Source organism: Oryctolagus cuniculus, chromosome 6 (genome assembly GCF_051225735.1).
Source record: "Oryctolagus cuniculus isolate XC-2025 breed Fujian yellow rabbit chromosome 6, ASM5122573v1, whole genome shotgun sequence".
NCBI lineage: Eukaryota > Metazoa > Chordata > Mammalia > Lagomorpha > Leporidae > Oryctolagus > Oryctolagus cuniculus.
Genome location: NC_142872.1, coordinates 144767900 through 144795774, shown reverse-complemented (window position 1 = coordinate 144795774; position 27875 = coordinate 144767900). Strand labels below are relative to the sequence as shown.

Sequence of the window (27875 nt, the reverse complement as noted above, 5' to 3'; positions counted from 1 at the left end):
TTCTTTGGATTATTCTCAATAAGACATTTGACACAGTCCTTTTGAATAATCTCAGTACTCAAAATTATGAGTGAACGCATTTATCAACTTGATCAGTAAGTATATTTCTGTATTGTGTATGACAGTTACTGAAATCAGGGTGAGAGAGATGGAGAGTTTGGACATGGGAAATTACAAAGAAATATAAAAATATTTAGCATATGAAGTTTCTTTATAAGGAACCTCCAAACTAGTTGCATGGAAGGTAATAGCAAACTGTTACCCAAAAGCCAAATCCTGTACCCTCCCACTGCTTATCTTATAAATAAACTTTTATTTGAGCATAAACACACATTCATGTGTATATTGTACTATCTGTGGTTACTTTCAGGCTTCAGTGGCAAATCTGACTACTTTTAGTAAAGAACATATATTGCCTAGCTGAAGAATATTAACTATCTGGTCTTTTAACATAAGAAGTCTTCTTGAGATCTAGATTAAAAGGACAGAGATGTAAGTCAACTGAGACTCAAAGACTTGTCCATGGTCTCCTGGATAGGCAGATTCAGGCTGGCTACAAATTCATAGAGAACATTTTGTGCCTACTTAAAGAACGGTGAGCTTTAGTGCCAGAAATACATAGATTAAAATCTCTGTCCTTCTCTTCACTAATAATATGACTTTAGATAGTGACCTAAACTCAAATTCCTACTTTTCTCAGAGAAAAGTGGGCTTGATAGCTGTATCTTCTTGTGTCAAAAGAATTTTATGAAATGACACAAACATGAGGGGACTCTTCAAAAAGTTAATGGAAAATGGAATTTAAAAATGAGGCTGCTATTGCAAAATATTTTTAAATCCACACATAGCTTTTTCATAATATACATTTTCCATGAACTCTTTGAAGGCAGCCCCCCCCCCCACCATGGTAATTGAACTAATGTGTTAGCTTCGCTGAGTTAGCTTCATTCTCCAGGAAACATAGTCCCTGTAACTTGAAGCTTGCACGATATCTCCAGGAGAGATTAAAGTTCTTGTTCAGGCCAGCGCCACAGCTCACTTGGCTAATCCTCTGCCTATGGCACCGGCACCCCAGGTTCTAGTCCCAGTTGGGGCACCGGATTCTGTCCCGGTTGCTCCTTTTCCAGTCCAGCTCTCTGCTGTGGCCCAGGAAGGCAGTGGAGGATGGCCCAAGTGCTTGGGCCCTGCACCCACATGGGAGACCAGGAGGAGGCACCTGGCTCCTGGCTTCGGATCAGCGCAGCACGCCGGCCATAACAGCCATCTAGGGGGTGAACCAATGGAAAAGGAAGACCTTTCTCTCTGTCTCTCACGGTCTAAATCTGCATGCCAAAAAAAAAAAAAAAAAAAAAAAAGAAAAGAAAAGAAAAAAAGATCTTGTTCACCCCTTGGCATCACTTTTTCTCCTCAGAAGGATCCTGATTGACCTTACTCATGTCATTGTCTCACTTCTGGAACAGTCACTGCCCCGCCAGGATCCTATGGTGTGATGGAGGGACGTTTCCCAGCATAAAGGAATGTTGCTAAAAAGTGATATGCTCATGGAACTGCCCTTACTTTTCTTTGGGCTCATCTTTCTCAATTTTATGCAAGCTTTATATATGTTCCAGCTTGAGATCAATTTTTCCAAAGTCAAAGCCTAAAGCACACATATAGTTATTCTGTAGCAAATTGCAGTTGTATAGTCTTAAGGAGCAGAAAGATGCCTTTCTGTTGCAATGACAGTGGTTTATGGAGTTGCTGTCTTATGTTTAGAATTCTGTGAAAGACACAGTCTCTGAGATTCTTAACTTTCCATCTGCCTTGGCAAACGATAAGGAAGATTTTCACATAGCTGACACACTCCTAAGTACACACCCAGGGTTATGCACAATTCCCTGTATGCTGGCTATATCAGATTCATCTTCTAAGAAAGCATACAGGAATGCAAGTGAAACTGACTGTATTATAAAAGACCTTCAGTCTGCTCAAGAAAAAAAATCATAATAGTTGACTTTAGCATTTTATTAGAAACAATTAATAATATATACTTCATCAATGATTACAGGACACCAGTGTCCCATGCCATTGCTGTTAAGAACTACTACCCTAGCAGAACTTGGAGTAAACTTAGGGTGGTGAGAAATACTTTTAAGATGAAAAATGATACTAGGTAACAGAGGTTGAGTGTCTACTAAATGTAACTAGTATCTGAAACAGCTGAAAATATAAGACATCCCAGAGATAGAGGATTCTTGTTTTTGTGGACCTGTATCAGTTGTCTGTGGTTGCAAAGAATAGAAACTTTTAGCTTAAGTACGAAGAACTGATTTTAAGGAAGTGAACATCATCTTTAGTCCTCGGTCATTCAAATATGTTTGGCACATATTAGATTCACAGAAAATATTTATTGGATAAATGAATGATCCCAAACAGAATGTCATTAGAAACCTGGACCATGTTCTGTCTCCAGCTCTTATTTCTACTTCTCTGTGCATAGATCCCTTTCCTTCTCTTCCCTGTAGCCGGTTTCTCTGCTTCCCAGTCCATGTGACAGTGCATGGAAACCCACACTGGGAGAGACAGAAACTGGTTGGTTCAGTGTTCATTGGGCATCTACCCTTGGCAGATCATTTGTGACACAAATGAAGTGACCAGCAGACCTTCCCTGGGACCCTGTGGCTCTGCAGTGGGAAAATGAGGTGCAATCCCAAACACAAAGAAGTTCATTTTAAACTAGGAAAATACCTTCAAAGGTATCTACCATGGACCTCATTATGTAGATGAGATTTAAAAAGAAATGCTAATGTCAACTCTCCACACTGCCTGCAGAAGAACAGAATTTAGGGGGATTGGTGGTTGAAGCTGGAGTTAGAATAGTACAGCCCCCTGGTATTGGGTAGAAGCTAACTCTACTCTTCTATGGTTATTTTCAGTTTGCTTCTATGCCAGCCAAGAGAACATATAACTGTTTTTGAGAAAGTGTCAATTTGAGGAATCCTTATTTTTGTGATAGCAGTTAGTCGGTGCTGAATAATAATGAAATTCTATTCCTGGACTTCATGATTCCATCTCTGAGCTAATGCAAAGCAGATCTTGGCAGGTATATCTATATATGATCAGCAATGCCAAGGCACTTCTCACTGATAAAGCATTGCTGCTGATGTGAGTGACATTTTTAGGCTATTTGTACTGAGTGTAATAATGTTTTAATATGGAATGTTTAACAGGGATCACATTTCAGTTAATTTTCAACACTTAAGAATAACTGTGTATTAATTACAGAATTAAACCAGTCATATTAAGTAGAACAGACAAAAAAACTACTAAGAGGGATAATGTATTAAGTTGTTCATTAACAGTCAGGGCTATGCTGATCAAGTCACCGTTTCCCATAGTGTCCATTTCACTTCAGGAGGTTTCCTTTTTGGTGTTCAGTCAGTTGTCACCGATCAGGGAGAACATATGGTATTTGTCCCTTTGGGACTGGCTTACTTCACTCAGCATGATGTGTTCCAGATTCCTCCATTTTGTTGCAAATGACTGGATTTCGTTGTTTCTTACTGCGGTATAGTACTCTAAAGAATACATATCCCATAATTTCTTTATCCAGTCTACCGTTGATGGGCATTTAGGTTGGTTCCAGGTCTTGGCTATTGTGAATTGTGCTGCAATAAACATTAGGGTGCAGACCGCTTTTTTGTTTATCAATTTAAACTCCTTTGGGTAAATTCCAAGGAGTGGGATGGCTGGGTCGAACGGTAGGGTTATCTTCAGGTTTCTGAGGAATCTCCAGACTGATTTCCATAGTGGCTTGACCAGTTTGCATTCCCACCAACAGTGGGTTAGTGTCCCTTTTTCCCCACATCCTCGCCAGCATCTGTTGTTGGTAGATTTCTGCATGTGAGCCATTCTAACCGGGGTGAGGTGAAACCTCATTGTGGTTTTGATTTGCATTTCCCTGATTGCTAGAGACCTTGAACATTTTTTCATGTGCCTGTTGGCCATTTGGATTTCCTCTTTTGAAAAATGTCTATTGAAGTCCTTGGCCCATCTCTTAAGTGGGTTGTTGGTTTTGTTTTTGTGGAGTTTCTTGATCTCTTTGTAGATTCTGGTTATTAACCCTTTATCTGTTGCATAGTTTGCAAATATTTTTTCCCATTCTGTCGGTTGTCTCTTCACTCTCCTGACTGTTTCTTTTGCAGTACAGAAACTTCTCAATTTGATGCAATCCCAATAGTTGATTTTGGCTTAACTGAAATGTGATCCCTGTTAAACATAAGAGTGGGAATAAGAGAGGGAAGACATGTATAACTTGGGGCATGCTCGGGCTGACTTGCCCCAATTGGTAGAGTTGGAAACATACCAGGGGATTCCAATTCAATCCCATCAAGGTGGCATGTGCCAATGCCATCTCACTACTCCAAGTGATCAATTTCAGTTCACAATTGATCATAATGAAAGGACTAAGAGTCAAAGGGAGCACATAAACAAGTCTAGTATCTGCTAACACCAACCGATAGAATAAATAAAGGGGAGAGTGATCCAACATGGGAAGTGAGATACTCAGCAGACTCATAGAATGGCGGATGTCCTAAATAGCACTCTGGCCTCAGAATCAGCCCTAAAGGCACTCGGATCTGGCTGAAAAGCCCATGAGAGTATTTCAGGCATGGAAAGCCAAGACACTCTGGCAAAAAGATCTCTGTGAGTGAGATCCCAGTGGAAAGAACAGGTCTTCAAAGAGGGAGGTGCCTTTCTCTGAAGGGAGGAGAGAACCTCCACTTTGACTATGAGCTTGTCTAAACAAGATAAGAGTCAGAGAACTCAAGGGGCTTCCATAGCCTTGGAAACTCATAACTGGTGCATAGGGAGATTACTGATGCCATAAACAGGAGTGTCAATTGGTAAAGTCAACAACAGGAGTCACTGTGCACTTACTCCTCATGTAGGATCTCTGTCCTTAACGTGCTGTACACTGAGGCTTAATGCTATAACGAGTACTCAAACAGTATATTTCACTTTGTGTTTCTATGGGGGTGCAAACGACTGAAATCTTTACTTAATGTACACTAAACTGATCTTCTGTAAAAAAAAAAAAAAAAAAAAAGAAAGAAAGAAATTATCAATTCCCAACTTGACTCTCACTGGGATTAAACATGACAATAGGTCAGATCTGATTTCATCATCATTTAAAAAAAATCATCTATTATTTTTCACTTTATGTTTCTGTGTGGGAGCAAACTGTTGAAATACTTACTTAAGGTATACTAAGCTGATCTTCTGTATATTAAGATAATCGAAAATGAATCTTGATGTGAATGGAAGGGGAGAGGGAGTGGGAAAGGGGAGGGTTGTGGGTGGGAGGGACGGTATGGGGGGGGAAGCCATTGTAACACATGAGTCGTACTTTGGAAATTTATATTCATTAAATAAAAGATAAAAAAAAATATGGAATGTATCATACGTTACTCTTGGAAGGTGGCTTGGTTGGGTAGAAAGTGTCATTAGATTTATTTCCCAGTTAGACCACTTTCTACCTCTGAAATACCAGCCAGGTTCTTTAACCTTTCTGAGTTGTCATTTTGTCATTTTCAAAATGATGATAAAAGACAATAGAAATAGATGCCTTACTTCATATCACACATGATTATCAATTCCAGATAAGTTAAACACCTAATATGATAATAAACAGAGCTTTAAATTCTCAGAAGGCAATATAAAATAAAGGCTTTCTTAAGCAACATAAAAATATTTCTAAATATAAAAGTCACTGTTAACACAGTTAAACATAAGTGATACCCTGGGACAGGTTATTTGTGTATACAGACACAAACATTAATTAATATCCATAACATGTTCCTTAAGACAAATATGCCTAACAAATCATTAAAACAAACTCTCATATAGATGAATAGTCTAAAAGAATGCAAAGGCAATTCAGAGAAGAAATTTTTATGAGACAATAAACTTATAGAAAGATTCAACCTTGTCATTAATCAAAGAAATTCATTTTTAAATTAGATTCTTTTGCATATGATTAGCAAAAATTAAAAATCATTAAAATATCTGATACTGACAAGTCATGTGAAATAATGAGTGAATTCTTACACTGGGAATGGGAGTGTTCTTTATAAAAACTTCAGTTCAAGTTATTTTGGCATTAATCTAAGATATAAAGTGTGAATATCCTTGGACCCAGCAATTCCACCTCCAGGAATGCATCAGAATCTTTAAATGTGCACAATGGCATATGTGCAAGGATTCTAATTTCAGCATACTTGTAACAAAAAAAAATTAGAAACAACCTCCATCAATAGAAGAATAGTTATATTATGATCCATTAGAGTGAAACATTGGAAGCAAACTAATATCCAAGAATAAGAGGGAAGTTAAATCATTCATGACATATCTGTTCAGTGGAATATTATGCAAAGATTTAAACCCACAAATAGGTAGACCCACAAATAATATTATGGGGAGCTCTCCAAATGTGTTGTAAAAGGAAAACCATCAATCATAGAATGAAAAAATACAGTAGATGTAATTTGTAGAAAAGCTACTGTATGTCCATATAAGTAAATGTGTAGAAGGACAGCAGTGATATACCCCAAATTTGACAGTAGAGATACCTACAGATGAGACAGATGTGTGAATAAAGAATGATAGTCACAGTTGCATTTACCATTATAGAATTTATTTTAGGTGTAGCTGTATTAATTTGTTTCTCCTGAAACTAATAAATCATTTTAATGGGATTAACATGAGAGTAAAGTATTAAGTACAAGACATGTAAGGTAATGTTCATCACATAATAGGCCCTTGAAACATATCAGTATTTTTTCTTCCATTATATGCTAGAATGTATAAGAATTGTATGAATTAAGAAATATTCAGTTATCACCTACTGGATATACAGAGGAGATTGAATCTATGAAAGCATTCCATTCTGCCCATGAAGATAAGACAGGTACATTTGAAATATAGTTTGCAAAAGAAAATGATCATTTATGTTAAGTGAACGGTACAAATAAAATGTGCAATTGACAGAGCTTCTGTGTATGGTAATGCAAGCTGGGCCTGCCCAGCCGTAGACCGTGAAGTAAATGGCACCTCTTAGAATTATGCAGTTCTTCCCTGAATAACTGTGTACAGGTTGCTGTCTGATGAGATTGTAGATTGTCCATATAGAATCTGTTCGAGAAAAAGTCATGGGAAAGTTTTCATTTAAATTGGTGATTGGAAATAGGGAAAATGAGAGGGAACAGATAAGGCAATGTGATTTTCCTTGTGTGGGGGCTGCAGAATGGGAGTGGTGAAGGCTTAGAGGTCATGTTCTGGGCAAAAACAATAAGAACAACAACAATCAGACGAGCAAGGCTTGTGTTTGCTGTTTCCATGGGCATTTGCTTTACATAATAGGTTCACTTCATTTGCTGTGCTTTAGTTTTCAGGATAATAAGGGCATTTTCCAAACCTTCTTGACATTTCAAATTTCTGGAACCACATGTTATCAGTTTAAACAGAGGTGAGCAGGTCCTGGGTTGTTGGTTTATACTAATCTAACACATAAGGCACTGACCATGAACCAGAAATGCAAATCATTAATTTATCAGGGTAGATGCAAATGGAATGAAATTGAGAACCAGACATTGGTCCAGGGAATTGGCAGCCAAACAGAAGACTGCTGATGAGTAAGAATGGGAGCTAGCTGAAATGGCAATTTTTTGTTAAGATTTTTGTATTTATTTTAAAGGAGGAAAAATAGCCAGAGATATATCTTCCATCTGCAAGATCATTCCTCAAAATGTCTGCAAAAGAAAGGGCTCAGCCAGGCCAAAACTGGGCGCATAGAACTCAGTCTGGGTCTCCCATGTGGATGGCAGGAACCCAGGCACTTTAGCCATAACCTGTTGCCTCTCAGGATGTGCATCAGTAAGATGCTAGATTGGAAGTGGTGTAACCAGAACTTGAAGCAGGTACTCTAATACAGAATACAGGTGCTTCATGTGGTGGCTCAACCCTGCTTCAAACACTTAACGCAGCTGTGGCAAAATTGGTAGATGTTTTCAACAGCAATTTGGAGTGCTTTATTCACTCCAGTAATGTGTTTGCCTCCATTCACAGAATGTCACAGACTAAGAGCAACATTTTCCCATTGTCAGATCAGTGCTTAATACAGAATGATATTCTTTATAATCCAACTTGCTTTTGTTACAGTATTCTTACACTTCACCCAAGGACTTCTAGTACAGTTAGTCTCTTTTGCCTTGTCACTGCTTTTTATGAGTTGATCTCTTACTCCTATATTTTGAACATGTATTTATTCATTTGAAAGCCAGAGTGACAGAGAGGGAGAGAAATAAATTTTTCCATCTGCTGATTCACTCTCCAAATGACCACAATAGCCAGGGTTGAGCCAGGTCAAAGCCAAGAGCCAGGAACTTCATCCTGGTCTCCCACAAGGGTAGCAGGAGCCCAAGTACGTGGGCTATCTTTCACTGCCTTCCCAGGAGCCTTAGCAAGGAGTTGGATCTGAACTTGAGTACCTGGACTCAAATAGGCACTCCAATTTGAAATACCACTCTACAAGTGGTGGTTTAATCCACTGCACCAAAACAATGGCTCCTTACCCATGTACTAAAGTTTATTGTACCTGTATATTTTGTTTTAAGTTGTTGTGACTTAATTTTAGAATACACACAAATGATAAATAAATGTGTATTAGCAATGCATCATCACAGACTTCCACCATGACTACATCTTCATATAACACATGTTACAGTTCAATTGTTAATTTTAAACAGCTCTATTTTAAATATTTTTATTGCTTCCTTCCCAAGCAGATCATACTCTTCTTTTCTTTTGTGTCCTTTCCTCTTTTCTGTTTATATTCTAGTTATAATATGCTTGATTTACCTGCACAGAGCTAGATTCAAGAATTCCAATGAGATCAAAGATGACTAGCCAGTGCCACAGCTCAATAGGCTAATCCTCCGCCTGTGGTACCAGCATTCCAGGTTCTAGTCCCGGTCAGGGCGCCGGATTCTGTCCCAGTTGCTCCTCTTCCAGTCCAGCTCTCTGCTATGGCCCGGGAAGGCAGTGGAGGATGGCCCAGGTGCTTGGGCCCTGTACCTGCATAGGAGACCAAGAAAAGCACCTGGCTTTGGATCAGTGCTGTGCGCCAGCTGCAGCGTGCCAGCCACAGCAGCCACTGGGGGGTGAACCAACGGAAAAGGAAGACCTTTCTCTCTCTCTCAATCTCACTGTCCACTCTGTCAAAAAAAAAAAAAAAAAAAAAAAAAAAAAGAGATCAAAGATGACATATGCTCATTCATGGATGAAACACCATGCTATATCTAGAGGCTACAACATAAAAAGGTTTCAGGGTAGCATGAACAAATGCATGCTGGAAACATGTAATAGTATGGAAGTGTTTAGGAAGGAAATGGAAGTGATAATATTGCGAATAATTTGTGGAAGGGAAAGGGGGTGAGTAGGTAGAAAGAGTAAGAAAAAAACATTCATTTGAAACACAAGAGACACTGAATAACTAAACCAATCTTATCCAACAAAAATAAAGCAAAGGCATCACAATGACAGATTTCAAAACATACTTCAGGGCAGTTATAATCAAAACAGCCTGGTACTGGCACAAAAATAGATGTGTAGACCAATGGAACAGAATAGAAACTCCAGAAATCAATACACGTACCTACAACCAATTTATTTTTGACAAAGTAGCTAAAATCAATCCCTGGAGCAAGGACAGTCTCTTCCACAAATGATGCTGGGAAAAATGAATCTCCACATACAGAAGTATGAAACTAGACCCCTACCTTACACCTTACACAAAAATCCACTCCAAATAAATCAAAGACCTAAATCTACCACCCAGTATCATAAAATTACTAGCAGACATTGCAGAAACTCTGCAAGACATGGAATAGGCAAAACCTTCTTGGAAGAGACCCTAGAAACACAGGCAATCAGTGCTAAAATTGACAAATTGGATTACATCAAGCCAAGAAGCTTCTGCACTACAAAGAAACACTCAGCAAAGTAAAGAGGAAACCAACAGAATGGGAGAAAATATTTGCAAACTACACAACTGATTAAGGCCTAATATCCAGAATCTATAAAGAGCTCAAGAAATTCAACAACAAAACAAACAATCCAGTTAAAAATGGAAAAAGGACTTGAACTGGCATTTTTTCAAGAGAAAAAATTCAAATGGTCAAGAGACACTTGAAAAAATACTGAGGATCAATAGCCATCAGGGAAATGCAAATCAAAACCACAATGAGATTTCACCTCACCCCAGTTAGAATGGTTCTAATATAGAAATCAACAAACAACAAATACTGGTGAGGATGTGAGGGGAAAAAGTACCCTAATCCACTCTCAATGGGAATGTAAACTGGTACAGCCACTGTGGAAGACAGTGCAGAGATACCTTAGAAATCTGAATATAGACCTTCCATATGATCCATCCATTCCACTCCTGAGAATTTACCCAAACAAAAAGAAATCAGCACATGAAAGCACAGAAAATAAATTTACCCAAACATAAAGGAATCAGCACAGAACAAGTACTCCCATGTTCATTGCAGCTCAATTCACAATAGCTAACATATGGAATCAACCCAGATGCCTGTCAGCTGTTTACTGGATAAAGAAATTATGGTTTGGGCCAGTGCTGTAGTGCAGTGGGTTAATCCTCTGCCTGCAGAACTGGCATCCCATATGGGTGCCAGTTCTGGTCCCAGCTGTTCCTCTTCTGATGCAGCTCTCTGCTGTGGCCTGGGAAAGCAGTGGAGGATGGCCCAAGTGCTTGCACCCACGTAGGAGACCCAGAAGAAGCTCCTGGCTCCTGGCTTTGGATCGGCACAGCTCCAGCTGTTGAGGCCAACTGGGGAGTGAACCAGCAGATGGAAGACCTCTCTGTCTCTCCTCTCTCTTTCTGTAACTCTACCTCTCAACAATTTTTTTAAAAAAGAAATTATGGTTTATATACACTATGGAGTGCTACTCAGTGATAAAAAAAAAATGAAACCCTTTTACAACAAATGGATGTAAATGGAAACCATTATATTTAGTGAAATAAACCAGTATCCAAAAGACAAATATATGTTTTCCTTGATCAGGGGTAACTACTAGAGTACCTAAAATGTAATGTATCGGAGTGAAATGGACATTTTGAGATTTGATGATTGCTTACAATCCTTGTTTCTTCTATTGAGGGATGATTTGTTTTGTTTTCTCTTCATCTTGTTTGTTGAACTCTTTAGTGTAGGGTTAGCCTTTTGATCATTAATTAAACTGAAACTAGGTCTTCATAAAAGTTAAGAGTGGGAATGGAAGATGGAGAAGAAAAAAGGGTTGGAGCATGGGTGGGAGGGAGGGGAGTATTACTACGTTCCTAAATATGTATGTATGAAATACATGAAATTTGTATAACTTAAATAAAATTTTAAAAACAGAAAAAATAAAAGAAGATGAAGAGAATCCCTAGAAGTCTGTGTATCAAAGACCCATAGTGAAATAAATGGAAAGTGGCTAAAGACGATGTTAGAGCAAAAGCAGAAGCCAGACTGTCAAGACCTTGAAATTTGCCTGGGAACATGGATCACAGAACCAGGTGCCTGCCGCCCCCATGCTAATTACAGTCTAATTGCCTTCTTTCTGTCCTATAGGGGACAGTTGTGGATTAGGCAAAGAACACCTGGAGATCTGCTGGAGTCTGCAACACTAGGGACAAGTCATGCCACAACTCAAGGCTGGGCTACAATGACAGACTTGGGGGAAAGATTACTTGTTGCTTGCTTCCTGGAGAGACTTCTATCAGTAGGATGCTGAGGACCTCATGACTAAGGGCAGCACCAACCCCAAAGTGGCTTCTGAAGAGGACCCACAGGCTCCCCTCACCTTCTGCACCAGGAGGGCAGTATCTTATGGCATGTTCTGGGGAGGGAAGATCCTGGTGTATCAGAGAAGCAGAGAAAGGCTTTAAAGGAGAATGAAACACTTCTACCAGAATGATAGAGAACACGAGAGTAAGCCCCAATCAAACAAAATGCCTGTTTCCAAAAACCTCATTGCTTCCATTTGTAGGTTTTAGACCAGTTTTACAAAAATAATACTTAAATTTTACTATTATGTTTTTGAATTTAGCCAATAAATGGCTTATAGAAATGTTTTCACTCTTGGCATATATGTATCTACATAATATCCTCAGTTTTGCCTCTTGACCTGCAAAGCCTGAAATATGTACTATCTGGCCATTTTCAGAAAAAGTTTGTTGACCCCTGAACTGAGGCTATGAAAATTCTGAGGAAGACTGCCAAAAAATTAAAGAAAACAATAGCATGAACATTTAGGAGGTTCAATAATGGCGTAAAAGCCTCCATGTAAATAAATATATGATTTTCCTTAATTATTTAAATGTGAAACTCTCAAACATTTGAAAATAGTCAAAAGAGTCATAAAATGGGCTCTTAGATATCCAATATCCCAGTTTCAACAAATATCTAGTTTTATATTTATTGCAACTGTTTTCTTCTCACACGTTGTGGTATTAAAAACAAAGACATCCAGTACTTTGTTTGAAAGTACCCCACTATGTGCCAACAACACAGGAATATTTCTGTTTAATGCAAAACCACAACAAATTAATAAGCAACTTCTTAAGATTATTTAGTAATATGTACATGTTAAATTATCAGTTGTCCCAAAAAGATCCTTTTACACTGTGATTTTACTTTTTTTCAAGTTTGATTTAATAAATATAAATTTCCAAAGTACAACTTTTGGATTATAGCAGCTTTTCTCCCCATAACCTCCCTCCCACCCACAACCATCCCATCACCCACTCCCTCTTCTATCCCATTCTTCATCAAGATTCATTTTCAATTATCTCTATATACAGAAAATCAACTTAGTATATACTAAGTAAAGATTTCAATAGTTTGCACCCACACAGATGCACAAAGTATAAAGTACTGTTTGAGTATTAGTTTTACCATTAATTTGCATAGTACAACACATTAAGGATAGAGATCCTACATGGGGAGTCGGTGCACAGTGACTCCTGTTGTTGATTTAACATATGACACTCTTATTTATGATGTCAGTAATCACCTGAGGCTCTAGTCATGAGCTGCCAAGGCTATGGAAGCCTCTTGAGTTCACAAACTCTGATCTTATTTAGACAAGGAGAGAACTTCTACTTTGTGGTTTTACTTTTAAAATTATTTTTAAAGATTTATTTATTTGAAAGGCAGAGTTACAAAGAGAGAGGAAGAGAAAAAGAGAAAGAGAACTTCCGTCCACTGGTTTACTCCCTTAATGGCCACAAAGGCCAGGGCTGGGAAAGCAGTACAAGATGGTCCAAGGCTTTGGGCCCCTGCACCCACATGGGAGACCCAGAAGAAGCTCCTGGCTTCTGGCTCCTGGCTTTGGATCAGCACAGCTCTGGCCATTGCGGCCATCTGGGGAGTGAACCATTGGAAGGAAGACCTCTACCTCTCTCTCTCTCTCTCTCTCTCTCTCTCTCTCTCTCTCTCTGCCTCTCCTCTCTCTGTGTAACTCTGACTTTCAAATAAATAAATCAATCTTTTAAAAAAATAGCAAAGTACCAGGATTCAAAGTCTCCATTCACGGTAAATATAAATACATAGAAATCAGTAGCGCCGGCGCCATTGCTCACTAGGCTAATCCTCCACCTTGCGGCACTGGCACACCGGGTTCTAGTCCCGGTTGGGGCGCTGGATTCTGTCCTGGTTGCCCCTCTTCCAGGCCAGCTCTCTGCTGTGGCCAGGGAGTGCAGTGGAGGATGGCCCAAGTGCTTGGGCCCTGCACCCCATGGGAGACCAGGAGAAGTACCTGGCTCCTGCCATCGGATCAGCGCGGTGCGCTGGCCGCAGCACGCCAGCCACGGTGGCTATTGGAGGGTGAACCAATGGCAAAGGAAGACCTTTCTCTCTCTCTCTCTCTCACTGTCCACTCTGCCTGTCAAAAAAAAAAAAAAAAGAAGAAAAAGAAAAAAAATCAGTAGCTGTACCTCTCTTACAGCAAAATGACTTAGGAATGGAAATAAAGAAGCAGTGTATTCACTGTTGCTGCCTGCACTTTACCTGTTTGCCACAGGAGCACCTATCAGGTAATTCAGTCTGGGAAAAATAGGCACAGGGTGACATTTCTAAAAGAATGTCGAAGCAGCTCTGAAGGGGGTACTTTGCAATGTTGATGCTGGAACATGAAGATCCATTATGAGGATCCTGCAGTGATGCAAGTAGAAACCATGCAGCTTCAAGCAATGGCAGTAGCAGCGAGAAGTCAGAGAAAGGAAGGATCTGAGGTATCAGGCAGGGAGAATAAAGGACAACTCACAATTGATTGATTGGAATGGAGGAGGAGGGAAGGGTCACAGATGAGCCCCTCAATTCTGGCCAGGAGACTGGGTGAAAGGGGTGCTGTCCATTGAATAATGCAGAACAAAAAGCAGATTCCATGGGGGATTGGAGTGGGGCATGTTCAGTTAGGACTTGTAGTATCTGCAATACGTACAGGCTGTTTAACAGGCAGGTGGTTATATGGATTTGGGACTATGAGTAGAAGTTGCATTTGAGGCCGGCGCCGCGGCTCACTAGGCTAATCCTCCGCCTAGCGGCGCCGGCACACCGGGTTCTAGTCCAGGTCGGGGCGCCGGATTCTGTCCCGGTTGCCCCTCTTCCAGGCCAGCCCTCTGCTGTGGCCCGGGAGTGCAGTGGAGGATGGCCCAGGTGCTTGGGCCCTGCACCCCATGGGAGACCAGGAAAAGCACCTGGCTCCTGGCTCCTGCCATCGGATCAGCGCGGTGCGCCGGCCACATCGCGCTGGCCGCGGCGGCCATTGGAGGGTGAACCAACGGCAAAGGAAGACCTTTCTCTCTGTCTCTCTCTCTCTCACTGTCCACTCTGCCTGTCAAAAAATAAAAAAAAAATAAATAAATAAAAAAAAAGAAGTTGCATTTGAAGAAGACATTTGGATTTTAACAGCAGGTGTATTTGATATGCCCAGTGCCATGATTGGACCGATATTTCTTTCCACAAGAAACTGATTCTCAAATGCTGGGCATGCAGAATGTTTCTCCAGATCAGTTTGCCTCTGCCCTGCTCTGTTCCCTGCTTCAGAAGGCTGTTCTGGATGAGCTGTATCAAGGTTCCTTTGTCCTCTGATCTCTGATTGCCTTTGACCTTGACTGAATGTTCCATCTCCTGCCAGGCTCTTTTCTTGCAACCATAGATCCTCTGCACCATCTGGCAACTGCTCCCTCACCCTGTCCCTTACAACCTAGGGCTACGAATGGCTTTCTGCTGGAGCTCCACTTTTCCTTATCCCTGCCAACATCTCTCTAAGTCATCTCTTTATTAAATTCCTCCTAATCATCTGATTTGATATGCTTTTTTTCCCTGTGTGCTACACCTGGCCAGTGAAATGGCTGCATGAAAATTACCTGGAGTGCCTATTAAAAATAAAGATCTCTAAGTTCCATCCTAGAGTTAACAAGATATTTTCTGGGGGTGAAATCCAAGATGGTAATTTTACATCTCAGGTGACTCTTATCTGTAGCCTAATTGGGAAGCCTTTCCTAGTTTTCTTGGGGACCTTGTGAGAATCCTTAATATCATAAGCCAGATGGTAGAGGTTACAGAGCTTTGCCATGTGCTGGATGTGACCTTTGGATGACTTATTTACCTATCTAAACCTCATGTTCCATAAATGTAAAGGGAGTTAATAGCTTTTACTGATATTGTTGTTCAGAGGCATGTAACAGTAGGATGCTAATGAACTTCCAGAAGTGTTATTTATTATCTTTGGGAAGTATTTAATCTCCACACATACACACTCATGTTTTTCCAGCTTTAGGTCAAATAAGACTTGGTCTGTGTATTCATTCTTATGAAGGGCACAGAGAATTAGAAGAATACAATAAAATGCAATGTTGCTGTAATTTGGTCAGTGAATTTGCTGTCTCAAAAATCACCTGAGGTACCTGCTAAAATACGGGGTGCTAGGGTCCATCACAGAGCTAAATATTGAAGCTATGCAGTTATAATATTGAAACAGTTCAATATTTATAGGCTTCTAATCCATAAAGTTTCACTGATGTCAACAAAGCTGGGTGACAAAAGTGTGTCAACTCTTTCCTTCTCCTATAAGGTAGAGTTAACAGTTCCATGACCAGGGTTGCTTTGAACATATGAACAAATGGCTTAATAAACCCGACAGCTTAAGGAGTACCAAAGAGGTTGGAAGTAGCAGAGCAGAGTACAGGGATAACTGTGAAATGTCCCAGACATTTTAATCTTGTCCATCTATTGGGTGAGGAGACAAGGAAGTATTCAGTAATACATGGAGCCTGGGACATGTAAGACAGGGAATCACTGGGAATGGACACAGTCTGGTATGAGAAAAACACAACGTCATGAACCCCTTAGAAACTGTCAGGCCATTCTGTGCTTCAGTAATATTTCATGAGCTTTTTCCATGAGACAGACACTGCTCTACATGCTGGGGACACAGGTGAGTGTCTCTCCAAATGGCGCTTACTTTCTTGTGGAGTCCTGGTCAATTAACAAACAAGTATGTGTATAACAGGAAATGGTGATCACTGCTATGGAACAGTGTTGTAAAGAAAGGTGAAGGCCAAAAGAGACAAGTGGGAAGGTACATAATACAGGGTAGGCAGGGAAGCCTTTACAAATAAGTCCCATTTAATCAGGGAACTAAAGGACATGCAGGAGGTGGCCAAGTGGACATCTGGAGAAAATGATCCCAGCAGAGGGAACACAATACAAAGACCTTAAGGCAGAGCTTGCCTGATATGCTGGGGAAACAGCTGTATGGCTTCTGCAGAAAAAAATCACAAGAGTGGCAGGAGACAGGATGGGAGGATGGCATGGGGGTGTAGCTTTTGTGAAGGCTGGGAGGCCATTGGGAGCATTTTTGCTTTTACCTTGAGTTGGGAAAGTCTCGCTGGGCTTTGATATGATCTGACTTTTAGCATTTATGGAATCAGTCTGGCTGCTGTGTTGAAAATAGATTGTCCGGACCAGGATTGAAACAGGGATCCCACTTACCATGCTATTGTAGCCATCCAGTGGAGCAGACAGTGTTGGGTCAGCGTGCAAGTGGTGGCAGTGGAGAGGAGTGATCAGGCTCTTGATGTCTTGAAGGTGGAGCCAGTGTGTCCCATGATAAATCACAGGTGGCCGTGTGCACAAGGGAGAAGGAACAGGTAAGATCAACTTAAGGTTTGGGGCCTGAGCAACTGGAAGGTCACAGTTAACTAAATGTATGAAAAATTGCAAGAGGAACAGAGTTGTCAGGACAGAATGAAAACAGAAATTCTCCTTTATATAATTTTAGTTGAATGTGTGGAAAAGCAGTTGGGTACTAAGTCTGAAGTTCCAGGGAAGAAGTCTAGGTCGCAGGCATACATTTGGGATGCATTTGCATATTGATGGTATTTAAAGCATTGAGACCCTGGATGGCAGAGATTGCCTTAGGGAGTGAGACGTATTTCAGGGACTGGATGTGGTAGTGGGGGTGGGAGAGAGGGAGGAGAGGTAAACCCAGTATTTGAGTATTAAGGAGTATTAAGGAGACAGTGAGGGAGCACAAAAAAGAGATGAGGAGTCATGTCCTTGATGCTAAACTGAGAAAGTGGTTCCCAGAGGAGGAGGAGGAGTAGAATGAATTGTCCCTGCTATGTTAGCTGTGGTGGTTGAACACTCGCCATTAGATTCAGAAATGTGGAGTTACTGGTGGCCATGAAGGGGTGTCTCACTGAGAACACAATGTACAAAGTGGTGATAGGTGAGGACTCAGCAGAGAATGGGCCCAGAGGAATAGGAGAACCAGAGCAAGGACAACTCTTTGCAAGGTTTTTACGCTAAAGGTGGGGAAGAGAAATAGATTAGAGATGGAGGGTCGTACCCTGGGTAGAGAATGATTTTTGAAGGATGTGAGATACAAAAAGAAGTTTGAATGTTGATGGATCCCAGAGAGAGAGGAAGAGAAGGTGAGGGAAAAGGGAGACGTTTGCTGAATGGTTTGATTTAAAGGAGTGCCCACAGTTACAGGAGAGAAGGCAAAAGAGAGGGGCCTAGAGACGAGCAGGTGAGTGGTAGTGATGGTGCTGGCAGGGTTAGGAAGCCCTATCGTGACTGCCTGTTTTTTCTCAGAAGACAGAATCCAAGTTTGCATCCAACAAGGAGGATGAAGAGGGGATATAGGAAGGGATTGGGCGGGTGATTGGGTTAAGGTCAGGTCATGAAGACACCTGGAACACTAAGGTCCCCTCCAGTTACACAGAGACCGGTCAGCAGGAGTGCATTTGTTCTCTGACCTCTTGCAGCCGGGTTGCTGCAGTTATCAAGAACAGGTGAGTTTAGGTGAGGTTGAGGTTTACACCCCAGGCAGATACGCTGCCAAAATCAGAGAGAGGCAAAGTATGGCTTAGGAGAAGACTGGCTTTATGCTTTAAGCCCTGGGAGTCAACTGGAATGATACACATGTTCTATAAAGAGGAATAAGATAAATGTGATAGCAATGAAAAGGGGGAGCTGCACACTGTTAGGGTAGGTAATGAGAAATGATGTGTCACTTCTGTTTTAACTGCTTAGGCATTGAAAACTTCTTTCAATTTCAGGGCCTATTCCAAGCCTAGGCCTATCAGTTGACTGTACCACAGCAAATAATAACTGCAATTTCTACAAGAGGTTGAGGAAACAAACCCCACCACACCCTCCCCAAAGACTTTAATAAACCACGTGCTGTGTCAGCAGTCTCTGAAAGGTTTGCGACTCCCAGGGTTTTTTAAAACTTTTGTGCATCACAGTACACGGGTGTTGTGCACCCCTTTAGTCCAACTGAGCCAACTATTTTCAAGCATAAAATATATTTTATGAGTTAGGTATATATACATCTATAAAGTACATTTTGTAAAGCCTGATAAGATTGCATTTTCAGCTAGCAAAATATCAAATATCGGAATGACCTCCAAGGACCAAAAACAGCCAAGAACATTGTGGATTTTATTAGGTAGAGAGATCTAAACAAAATCCATCCTGGGAGGAGGTATGAAATGTCTTTACACCAGCATAATCTATCTTACAGTTTTGTTTGGGGATGGCCTTCCCATGGCTGTTTGCTTATGTCCTTGGGAACAACAACATTTTTTGGGTTTTGTTTGCTTTTTTAACTCATGTAAGTAAAGCAAATTGCTTGTTCCATTAAGTTGTGTTCGTTTGTTCAGATGCATTTTATGTTTAATGATCAATTTGTTTTTTCCTCATTGCAGCACATCCAGAAAGACATACTGACAAGGACTGTAATTAAACTGTGTATTCTTCAGTCTGAATTATCATAAACAGATAAAAATTCACAAGAACTCTGAGAAAAAAATGTCTCTTGTGAAATAGTTCTTTTCTGTTTCTCTTTGATGAAAACTTCATTTTCTGATATGATATGAATAGGTAGTGCTGAGCTTTGCACCAGTCTTTCATGTGGGCACTCATTTCTAATTGAGTTTGGTACATGAATTTGTTACCATAAACTAACATTTATATGCTTAAGTTTACCAAAATACTGCAGAAAACACCTTTTTGTTTTTTTAAAACACCAGTTTTTTAAAAAAGATTTATTTATTTTATTTGAAAGGCAGAGTTACAGAGAGGCAGAGGCAGAGAGAGGGAGAGAGAGAGGTCTTCCATCTGCTGATTCACTCCCCAAATGACCACAACAGCTGGAGCTGTACCAATCCAAAGCTAGGAGCCAGGAGCTTCTTCTGGATCTCCCTCATGGGTGGAGGGGCCCAAGGACTTGGACCATCTTCCACTGCTTTCCCAGGCCATAGTACAGAGCTGGATCATAAGTGGAGCATCCAGGACTTGAACCAGCACCCATATGGAATGCCAGCACAGCAGGTGGCAGCTTTACCTGCTATGCCACAGTACCAGCCCAGAAACAACATTTATCAAGCCCACCAATCCATTCAGAGAGGTCCTAGTACCTTGAACTGAAATCCAGTTGAATGGAATACATGGGTTCTCCCTCTCAAAATCCTGATGCCTGTCTCTCCCATTTGTTTTCTCCCTTTCCATACCCTTTGTATGTGTGTGTCACACAATCATTGTTTAAACTGTTACCACTGTGCTGAACACTAAGCAAAACAAAGATGAAATGACACCAGTCTCATCCATAAGAGTTCACAGTTTGGGGAGCACTGGATAAATTTATTACCATATAGGCTAGAGACCTTGTTAAATGACCAGGATTTCCTTGGAAAACTGTATTTCCTGCTGATAAATATGTACACAAACTTACTGTAAGATTCCCTCTGGAATAATCCAATATGTGCTTGAAAAGCTAGGCAAAATATCTCCTGCTGTACAATGAAGCAGAAAACCTTTTCTTTTGTATTTGTTCTATGGCTTCTAAGTCTGGCCAAAAGCCAACAATGAGGCAGTTACAGGGATCTGACATTTAATTACCTGGGAAGAAAGAAGCTTAATAAATTCTTGGCCTTATCACTTAGCATTATTATTACCATTAAGGACAATAAGGACCTGCTTTGAGATAATCAACACAGCTCATACAGTCTTGTAGGCAGCAGGATGTGTGTATTAAGCATAGAGAATGCTGAAGGTCATGCATCAGTCACTTCAGCCATAAGCGAGCATATCTGGAAGTATAACACTATCGGCAATGGCATTGTCAAATATGCAGGCAGCTGGAGGATAAATATGGAAGTAGTGTGAAAGGTAAAAGCAAGAATGGAAGAATAAATGACAGTAAGCACTTATCTCTCAATAAGAGAAATGATTTCAAATGTAGCCTCCTTCAGGCCAGCTCTGACAGGTCTCTAATACAAAATCTTATGCATAACAGAGCCAGCATCTGAGAGCCAGAGACCCTGTGCTCAGCCACCTGTGCTCAGCTGCAGGATGAAGGAAATAGACATGGCAGCCAGTGTTAAAGGCGCTTAGCTCAAAGGGAGGATCAGAGGAAATGTGACAGACAGTGAGTGCTGTGTGGAGATAACAGCCGCATGATGGATGTTTAGAAATACGTGAAGAATTGGTCAATGCACAAATAAACTAGAGAGTGGAGAAAGACTACACTTTTTAGATCAGCATGCAAAATGATGCTGGCTTAGACTAAAGAGGAAGGATCAGAAGGCATTTTCCCAGGCTTGGACAAGATGGCATGAAGGAAGAAAAATTTACGCATATACATTTGATGTGCATTTTAATTATAAATCTACACAGAGTCCAACAAATCTTTAGTGCCTGAGCAAATGCAGATTGACGAGAGTGATAGCAAATCCGTGCTACATAATAGGTTTACCCTTGTCCTAATTATTTTTTATGGATCACTACCCAGAATGGATATAAAAAAGAATGGCTTTAACCTTTCTCTCAAGCTGATTGGAGTTTTACTATCATTTTGCTCTTCTCCTTTCTAAATCAATGAAAAAAAATTGTATAAGAAACAGTAAATTGAGCCACTCTGACCTTTTGATATTTGGGTAGAGCAAAAATGTAAGTGATTATCTTTAGATAGCCTACTGCTGAGTCCCCCAGCATAGAAGCATGTGCCACCTGGCTTTCTGATTACTTTCCCTGGGCATCCAGTCCTTTTTTTTTTTTTTTTTTTCCTAACATTTTCCCATTGAGAGGCTGTGTCTTCACAAATTAGTTATATATTTTTTCAGAAAATTTAATCCATATATGTGCCTTAGACTACAGGTATCGATCCCAGTGAACGTTTTTGTTTTAAGTTATCTTTCTGTAGTTCTTTTATACTCATCCTAATAGTGAGGAAAATGTTGATTTGTGTTATGTGAGTGAAATTTTCTTTCCTTGACACTAGTAATGGACATGTTTTGAAGTACCTCACACCCTTGTAGTGTGATCTCTTGCCATGCCTGCCAATTTAGATATTCCAGGTGTAAGAATGTTTAGGTAGGCATCTAAATGACTTAAATTGATTATGTTTTCTGTGGGGTCAGGAATTTTAAGAAGGAAAGTTATTTTTACATGTATTTTTTTCTTTGCTAAAAGTGGGAGTTGTATTTCAGCAGATGGCTGTCATATTAGGTAATTAAATCATTCTGGTCAAATAATATATTTACTTTAGAGAATAAACCAAGCAAGTTATACTAGGAATGAACTCACTCTTGCCTCTCTCAATTCCCCCTCAGCTCTGTAATGCTTTCCCTAGGGTATTGTCTAGTGTGGGACCACAGAAAAGTCTTTCATATTGCTGACAATTACCTGAAATTATCAGTAATCATACAAGAGGCAATTACACTTATGAAAGCACCAACATAATTATTACATTTTTCCAACAGTGAACTTCAATGTAATCTAATAACTTGAGCATAAGCAATGATTCTGTGGCTTCTTTAGTCAAATTATCTAGCATACGCAGCCTAGATGCCAAATCACTTTCTTTAGTGAAAGCAAGTCCTAACTTTAAAAGTATACAGTTCTAGACAATCTGTGGCTCACTTTTTTTTTTAATGTCAATGTGTTCTTGAAGGGCATTGTATTAGTAGATCATCTTTGGACAGAACAGTTGTAATGGTAAAACATGCATACATGCTTGTGCCTCAACATCCCTATGCACAGAAAAACAAACATCAAGTACTCCAACATCACTTGCAAACAAAGGTACAGCCGCTGCACATCTGTAAGTCTTCAAAAGGGTAAACCTGTGCTCCATGTAGTTTACAATGGGCATCAACATACTGTACTACATTAACAAAGGAAGTAGCCCTAGAGGACTTGCAATCTCTATGCAGGATAAATAATGTAAGAATGTCAGCCAGACCTTCACTGAAATTTTGGTATAACTTAGGCCCACTGGGAAACCTTAGCCATTCAGTCTTCTCTTTATTAACAACTAATGTAATTAAAGGTGTCAAGTGCCTGGCAAAATGTCTAGCATGCAGTAAATGCTCAGTAAATAATAGTTTGTAGTCATGTGCTGAGTCTGGCAGAAGGCGTTCTCTGGAGCTTGCTCCAGAAGAGATGGAACTTAGGGGTGTGGAGAGACAGTTCTTCCCAAGTTCCAGAAAGGTGTTTCTCCAGTGAGGATAGAGTCATGGAGAAACAACGAGTGCTGCCATGCAGTTGGCTTTCTTTCTTTCATTTGCATGTGACAAACTTGCTTGTCTGCTGACTTTTCTTGACTTGTCTGCTGGTGACAGTTACCTGCATTTCCACATCTCCTGCTTAAATCTAGCTCTGCCACGCAAAGCTACTGATTCAAACTTTGGTTTCCATGTTCTCCTTCCTTAAGACTTCATAACTTTTTTGGTTGTTGATTGTATGCCGTGTTACTAGTCCCTTGTGCCTGATACTGAGGCTACAGAGATAAGAGAAAAAAAAAAAAAAAAAAAAGACGTGCCCATGCAGTCCAGTAATTTACATCCTAGTTCAGAAGCCTCATGAAGCCTTATGCTTGGAACAAATTTCTTCACGCTTTTCTTCATGAAGCCAGAGGTGTTTAGCATGATGGCGGTATGCTAGCATATGAAAAAAACCTTTTCAAAGATATATGCTATATACTAAGGACTAACCAGGATGTCTTGGGCTCACATGTTATTGTGAGATTCCCCTTTATGCCCAGTTTAGAACAATAAGAATGCATTGATCACTTAGAAAATGTTACGTGTGCTACATGCATGAAATACAGAGGCAGCAGTCTTTGTCCTTCTGGACTCTTTGGGGCTTGGGGTATAGTGAGAATAGGAGTATGAGAAGAAAGGATGAGGAGGGGAAGACCATTTTATAATTTATTGAGATATAAATATTAGTCCTATAGTTAATATGATGTAGATTTTGTTCTGCCAGTGTTACTTTTCATTGAAAGGGAACTCTTTTTTTTTTTTTTTTTTTTTTTAACAGGCAGAGTGGACAGCCAGAGAGAAAGGTCTTCCTTTTGCCGTTGGTTCACCCTCCAATGGCCACCGCAGCCGGCGCACTGCGGTCGGCGCATCACGCTGATCTGAAGGCAGAAGCCAGGTACTTTTCCTGGTCTCCCATGGGGTGCAGGGCCCAAGCACTTGGGCCATCCTCCACTGCCTTCCCGGGGCCACAGCAGAGAGCTGGCCTGGAAGAGGGGCAACCGGGAAAGAATCCAGCGCCCTGACCAGGACTAGAACCCAGTCTGCCGGCGCCGCTAGGTGGAGGATTAGCCTATTGAGCCATGGCGCCGGCCAGGGAACTCTCTTAGGTTATATGTCATCCTCTCCTATTCCTTTAATAACACAGGCCCTCAATCCTATGGGGAACACATTACCGTGGTTTGGTGGAGCCACTGGTCCTTCACCCATGGTGGTGGGCATGTGACTTATGTCTTTCCTTCAAAGACACCACCCTTTTGCCTAGATATTTAGTTCAGAGGTGGCTGTGAGACCAAAGGTGAGTCAAGGAGAGATCTATGTAGGACTTTTTGCTAAAACTATTAACTTCCGTGCTGTGGCTCAGCAGGTTAATGCCCTGGCCTGAAGCGCCAGCATCCCATATGGGCGCCGGTTCTAGTCCCAGCTGCTCCACTTCTGATCCAGCTCTCTGCTAGGGCCTGGGAAAGCAGTGGAAGATGGCCCAAGTCCTTGGGCCCCTGCACCCACGTGGGAGACCTACAGGAAGCTCCTGGCTCCTGGCTTTGGATCGGCACAGCTCCAGCCATTGTGGCCAATTGGAGACTGAACCACCGGATGGAAAACCTCTCTCTCTCTCTCTGTATATCTCTCTACCTCTCTTCTCTCTGCCTCTCCTCTCTCTGTGTAAAACTATTACAGCTACATTTCTAAGAGATGATTCTGGGCCTTCTTATTTCCCTATTGGACAGAGGGAGAGAAATAGAATCTGAGTACCATTGTTTCAGGTCCTTGGTTCAATCGTGAATGAAGGTAACATTTCCAATTATGAGTGCATTTCAGAGACTTCCTCCCCCAACCAATTCTGGGGTTGAAGGTATAAGCTAATTTATAATTAATTGAGTTACAATCAAAAGACTTTCTACAAACTCACTTATTGAAAAATTAAAGCATTACCAATAAATGCTGGCTGGTTTTATAGAAGTCTACAAACCTACAGGCCATATTGCCTTTGGAAAACAGCTGATAAGTGTGTGGTCATTTCTGTTCTGTTATATGACAGTTCACATCCTCCTGATGGGCAGTGCCAGCAGACTCTGTGGGCCCTTGTGGTTCTGCCAATAAGCATGTTCTATAAACATGAGCTTCAAGATGATTCATCATCTGAAATACCTACAGGTTGCCCTTGTGGATGTGAAATGCTTTACTTTGATTTTTTGTTTTAAACATTTCTCAGTCACTTATTATGCATCAAGAACTAGAATTATAAATCAGTAATATAACCTTTAATCTGCTCTGCAGCCCTGTTGGGATGGTATTGTTATTATCACCTTTTTATAAGCAAGGAAACTAATATGCACGGCAATGAAATAATTTCCCCAGGTAAGCTGGTGAGTGAGTGCTGCAACAGTGATGGAAGCTTGAGCTGTCTCCAGAGTCATGTTAGAACCACCATGAAATGGAGTAAATCTGTGTAACTGAAGTGATTTGGGTGGACACATGTGTGAATGTCCTTTAGATAATGTTATCTTTTTCTTCTAAGCTTGTGTTTACCTGGTAACTAACATGTCTAGTACCCACTTTGAGCTAGCAACCATCAGAAATTAAGATGTCTCTTCTCCACGGATTATTTGTGAGGAGAGAGATTCACCCATATAAGGAAAGATAAGAAAGGTTTTTAGTTTTCTTAGAACAGTCCTATAATATGGAACTTGCGGAAATATGGCATCTGTAAAAAATCCTGTGAAAACAAATAATTCTTGGAAAAGACCCCAGAAGTACAGATAAAAGAAGCAAAAATAGACAAATGGGATCACATCAAGCTGAGAAGCTTCTGCAGTGTAAAGGAAACACACAAGTGAAGAGGCAACCAACAGAATGGGAGAAAATATTTGCAAATAATGGAACTGATGAAGGATTAATATCTGTAATTTATAAAGAGCCCAGGAAACTCCATAACAATAAAATAAACAATCCAGTTAAGAAATGGGCAAAGAACTTGAACAGGCATTTTTCAAAAGATGAAATTCAAATTGTCAGTAAACACATGAAAAAAATGCTCAGGATCACTAGTCATCAGGGAAATGCAAATGAAAACCACAATGAGGTCTCACCTTACCCCAATTAGAATGACTCTCATACAGAAATCAAAAAACAATGAATGCTTATGATCATAGAATACATTGAAAATGTATCATTGTAAAAATTAAAATAAGAAAGGAGGATGAAAGGTGGAAGTGTAGGTGAGAATGAAGGTAGTGTGGAAGTATCACTGTGCTCCTTATTCTTTATATATGGAATACTTGAAATTTGTTCACCTTAAATAAATTTCAAAATTTGGGGAAAAAAAATTCTACCATTTGCAACAAAGTGGATGCAACTTGAGAACATCATGTTGAGTGAATATGACAGACCCAGAAAGACAAATACCACATGTTCTCCCTTATATATGGGAGCTAAAATTTAAAAAAAAGTGTATCAGTATTGCTGCAAATATAATTTTGTAAAATTTGTTTTATACTTTTGTCAAACCAATGGTTAAAAATGTTATACTAATGTAGTTTTAATGATCTGTGATTACTTTAAAATTTACTGTATATGGGTCATTTTTCCATTCAACTATTGTTTTGCTTTGTTTTGTTTTGACAGGCAGAGTTAGTGAGAGAGAGAGAGACAGAAAGGTCTTCCTTCCGTTGGCACACCCCACAAATGGGCGCTACGGCCAGTGCGCTGCAGCCACCGTGCTGCACCGATCCAAAGCCAGGAGCCAGGTGCTTCCTCCTGGTCTCCCATGCGGGTGTAGGGCCCAAGCACTTGAGCCACCCTCCACTGCCTGTCCCGAGGAGCAACCAGGACAGAACCGGCACCCCAACCGGGACTAGAACCCGGAGTGCCAGCACCGCAGGCGGAGGATTAGCCGAGTGAACCATGGCACCAGCTCATTCAACTATTGTTTATAGCTAATCTCTATATTCTCACTAAACTAGGGCCTTTTTGCTTTTTACTTATTAAACTTATTTGGTGAAGTATTGAGCCATTTTATTGTAATGTAAATTTAGAATATGTTATCTCAAGAGCAAAAAAAGCAAGAAAGAAGGAGGATGGGAGGGAGTGGGGGAAGGGATGGAGGAAGGGAACATCATTATGTTCTTAGATTGTATCTGCAAATCACACTGAATGTGTTAAAAACAAAATAAACATTAAAATTTAAAAATTTTTAAAAATGCTTTTTAAGGATGTGAGAGGAAAGGTACCCTAATACACTATTGGTGGGAAAGTAAACTAGTGCAGCCATTGTGGTAGACAGTGTGGAGATTCCTCAGAAATCTGAAAATAGATCCACCATATGACTCAGCCATCCCACTCCTGGGAACTTACCCAAATGAAATGAAATAAGCATGTGAAAGAGTTATCTGTACCCCCATGTTTATTGCAGTTCAACTCACAGTATCCAAGATATGGAATCAATGCAGCTAATGACTAGATAGAGAAAATGTGGTATACATACACTATGGACTACTACTCAGCCATAAAAAGTATTAAATCCTATCTTTTGCAACAAATGGATGCAACTGGAAACTATTATACTTAGTGAAATAAGCCGGTTCCAAAAAGACAGATATCATATGAATTCCCTGATCTGTGGTAACTAATAAAAAGAAGGGGGGTAGGGGGAGGATGGTAGAGCAGCATAAGTCAACACCTGCAGCACCAGTATCCCATATGGGTGTTGGTTCAA

At 40.4% G+C, this 27875-nt stretch overlaps 1 protein-coding gene across 25 annotated transcripts in view; it reads left to right on the top strand.

Annotated features, from left to right (window-relative positions):
• SAMD12 (sterile alpha motif domain containing 12) overlaps positions 1–27875 on the top strand; it is a 490839-nt gene that overhangs the window by 79636 nt on the left and 383328 nt on the right. Inside the window, exon 3 of one of the 25 annotated variants that reach the window (XM_089335620.1) lies at positions 19328–19424. The exons of 23 other annotated variants lie outside the window; for them this stretch is intronic. In XM_089335620.1, coding sequence (XP_089191746.1) covers positions 19328–19396 — 69 coding nt within the window. In that variant the 3' untranslated portion in view covers positions 19397–19424. Of the gene's footprint in view, positions 1–11675; positions 12783–19327; positions 19425–27875 lie in introns of those variants that run through there. One more of the 25 variants, XM_089335623.1, reaches the window with a different exon arrangement.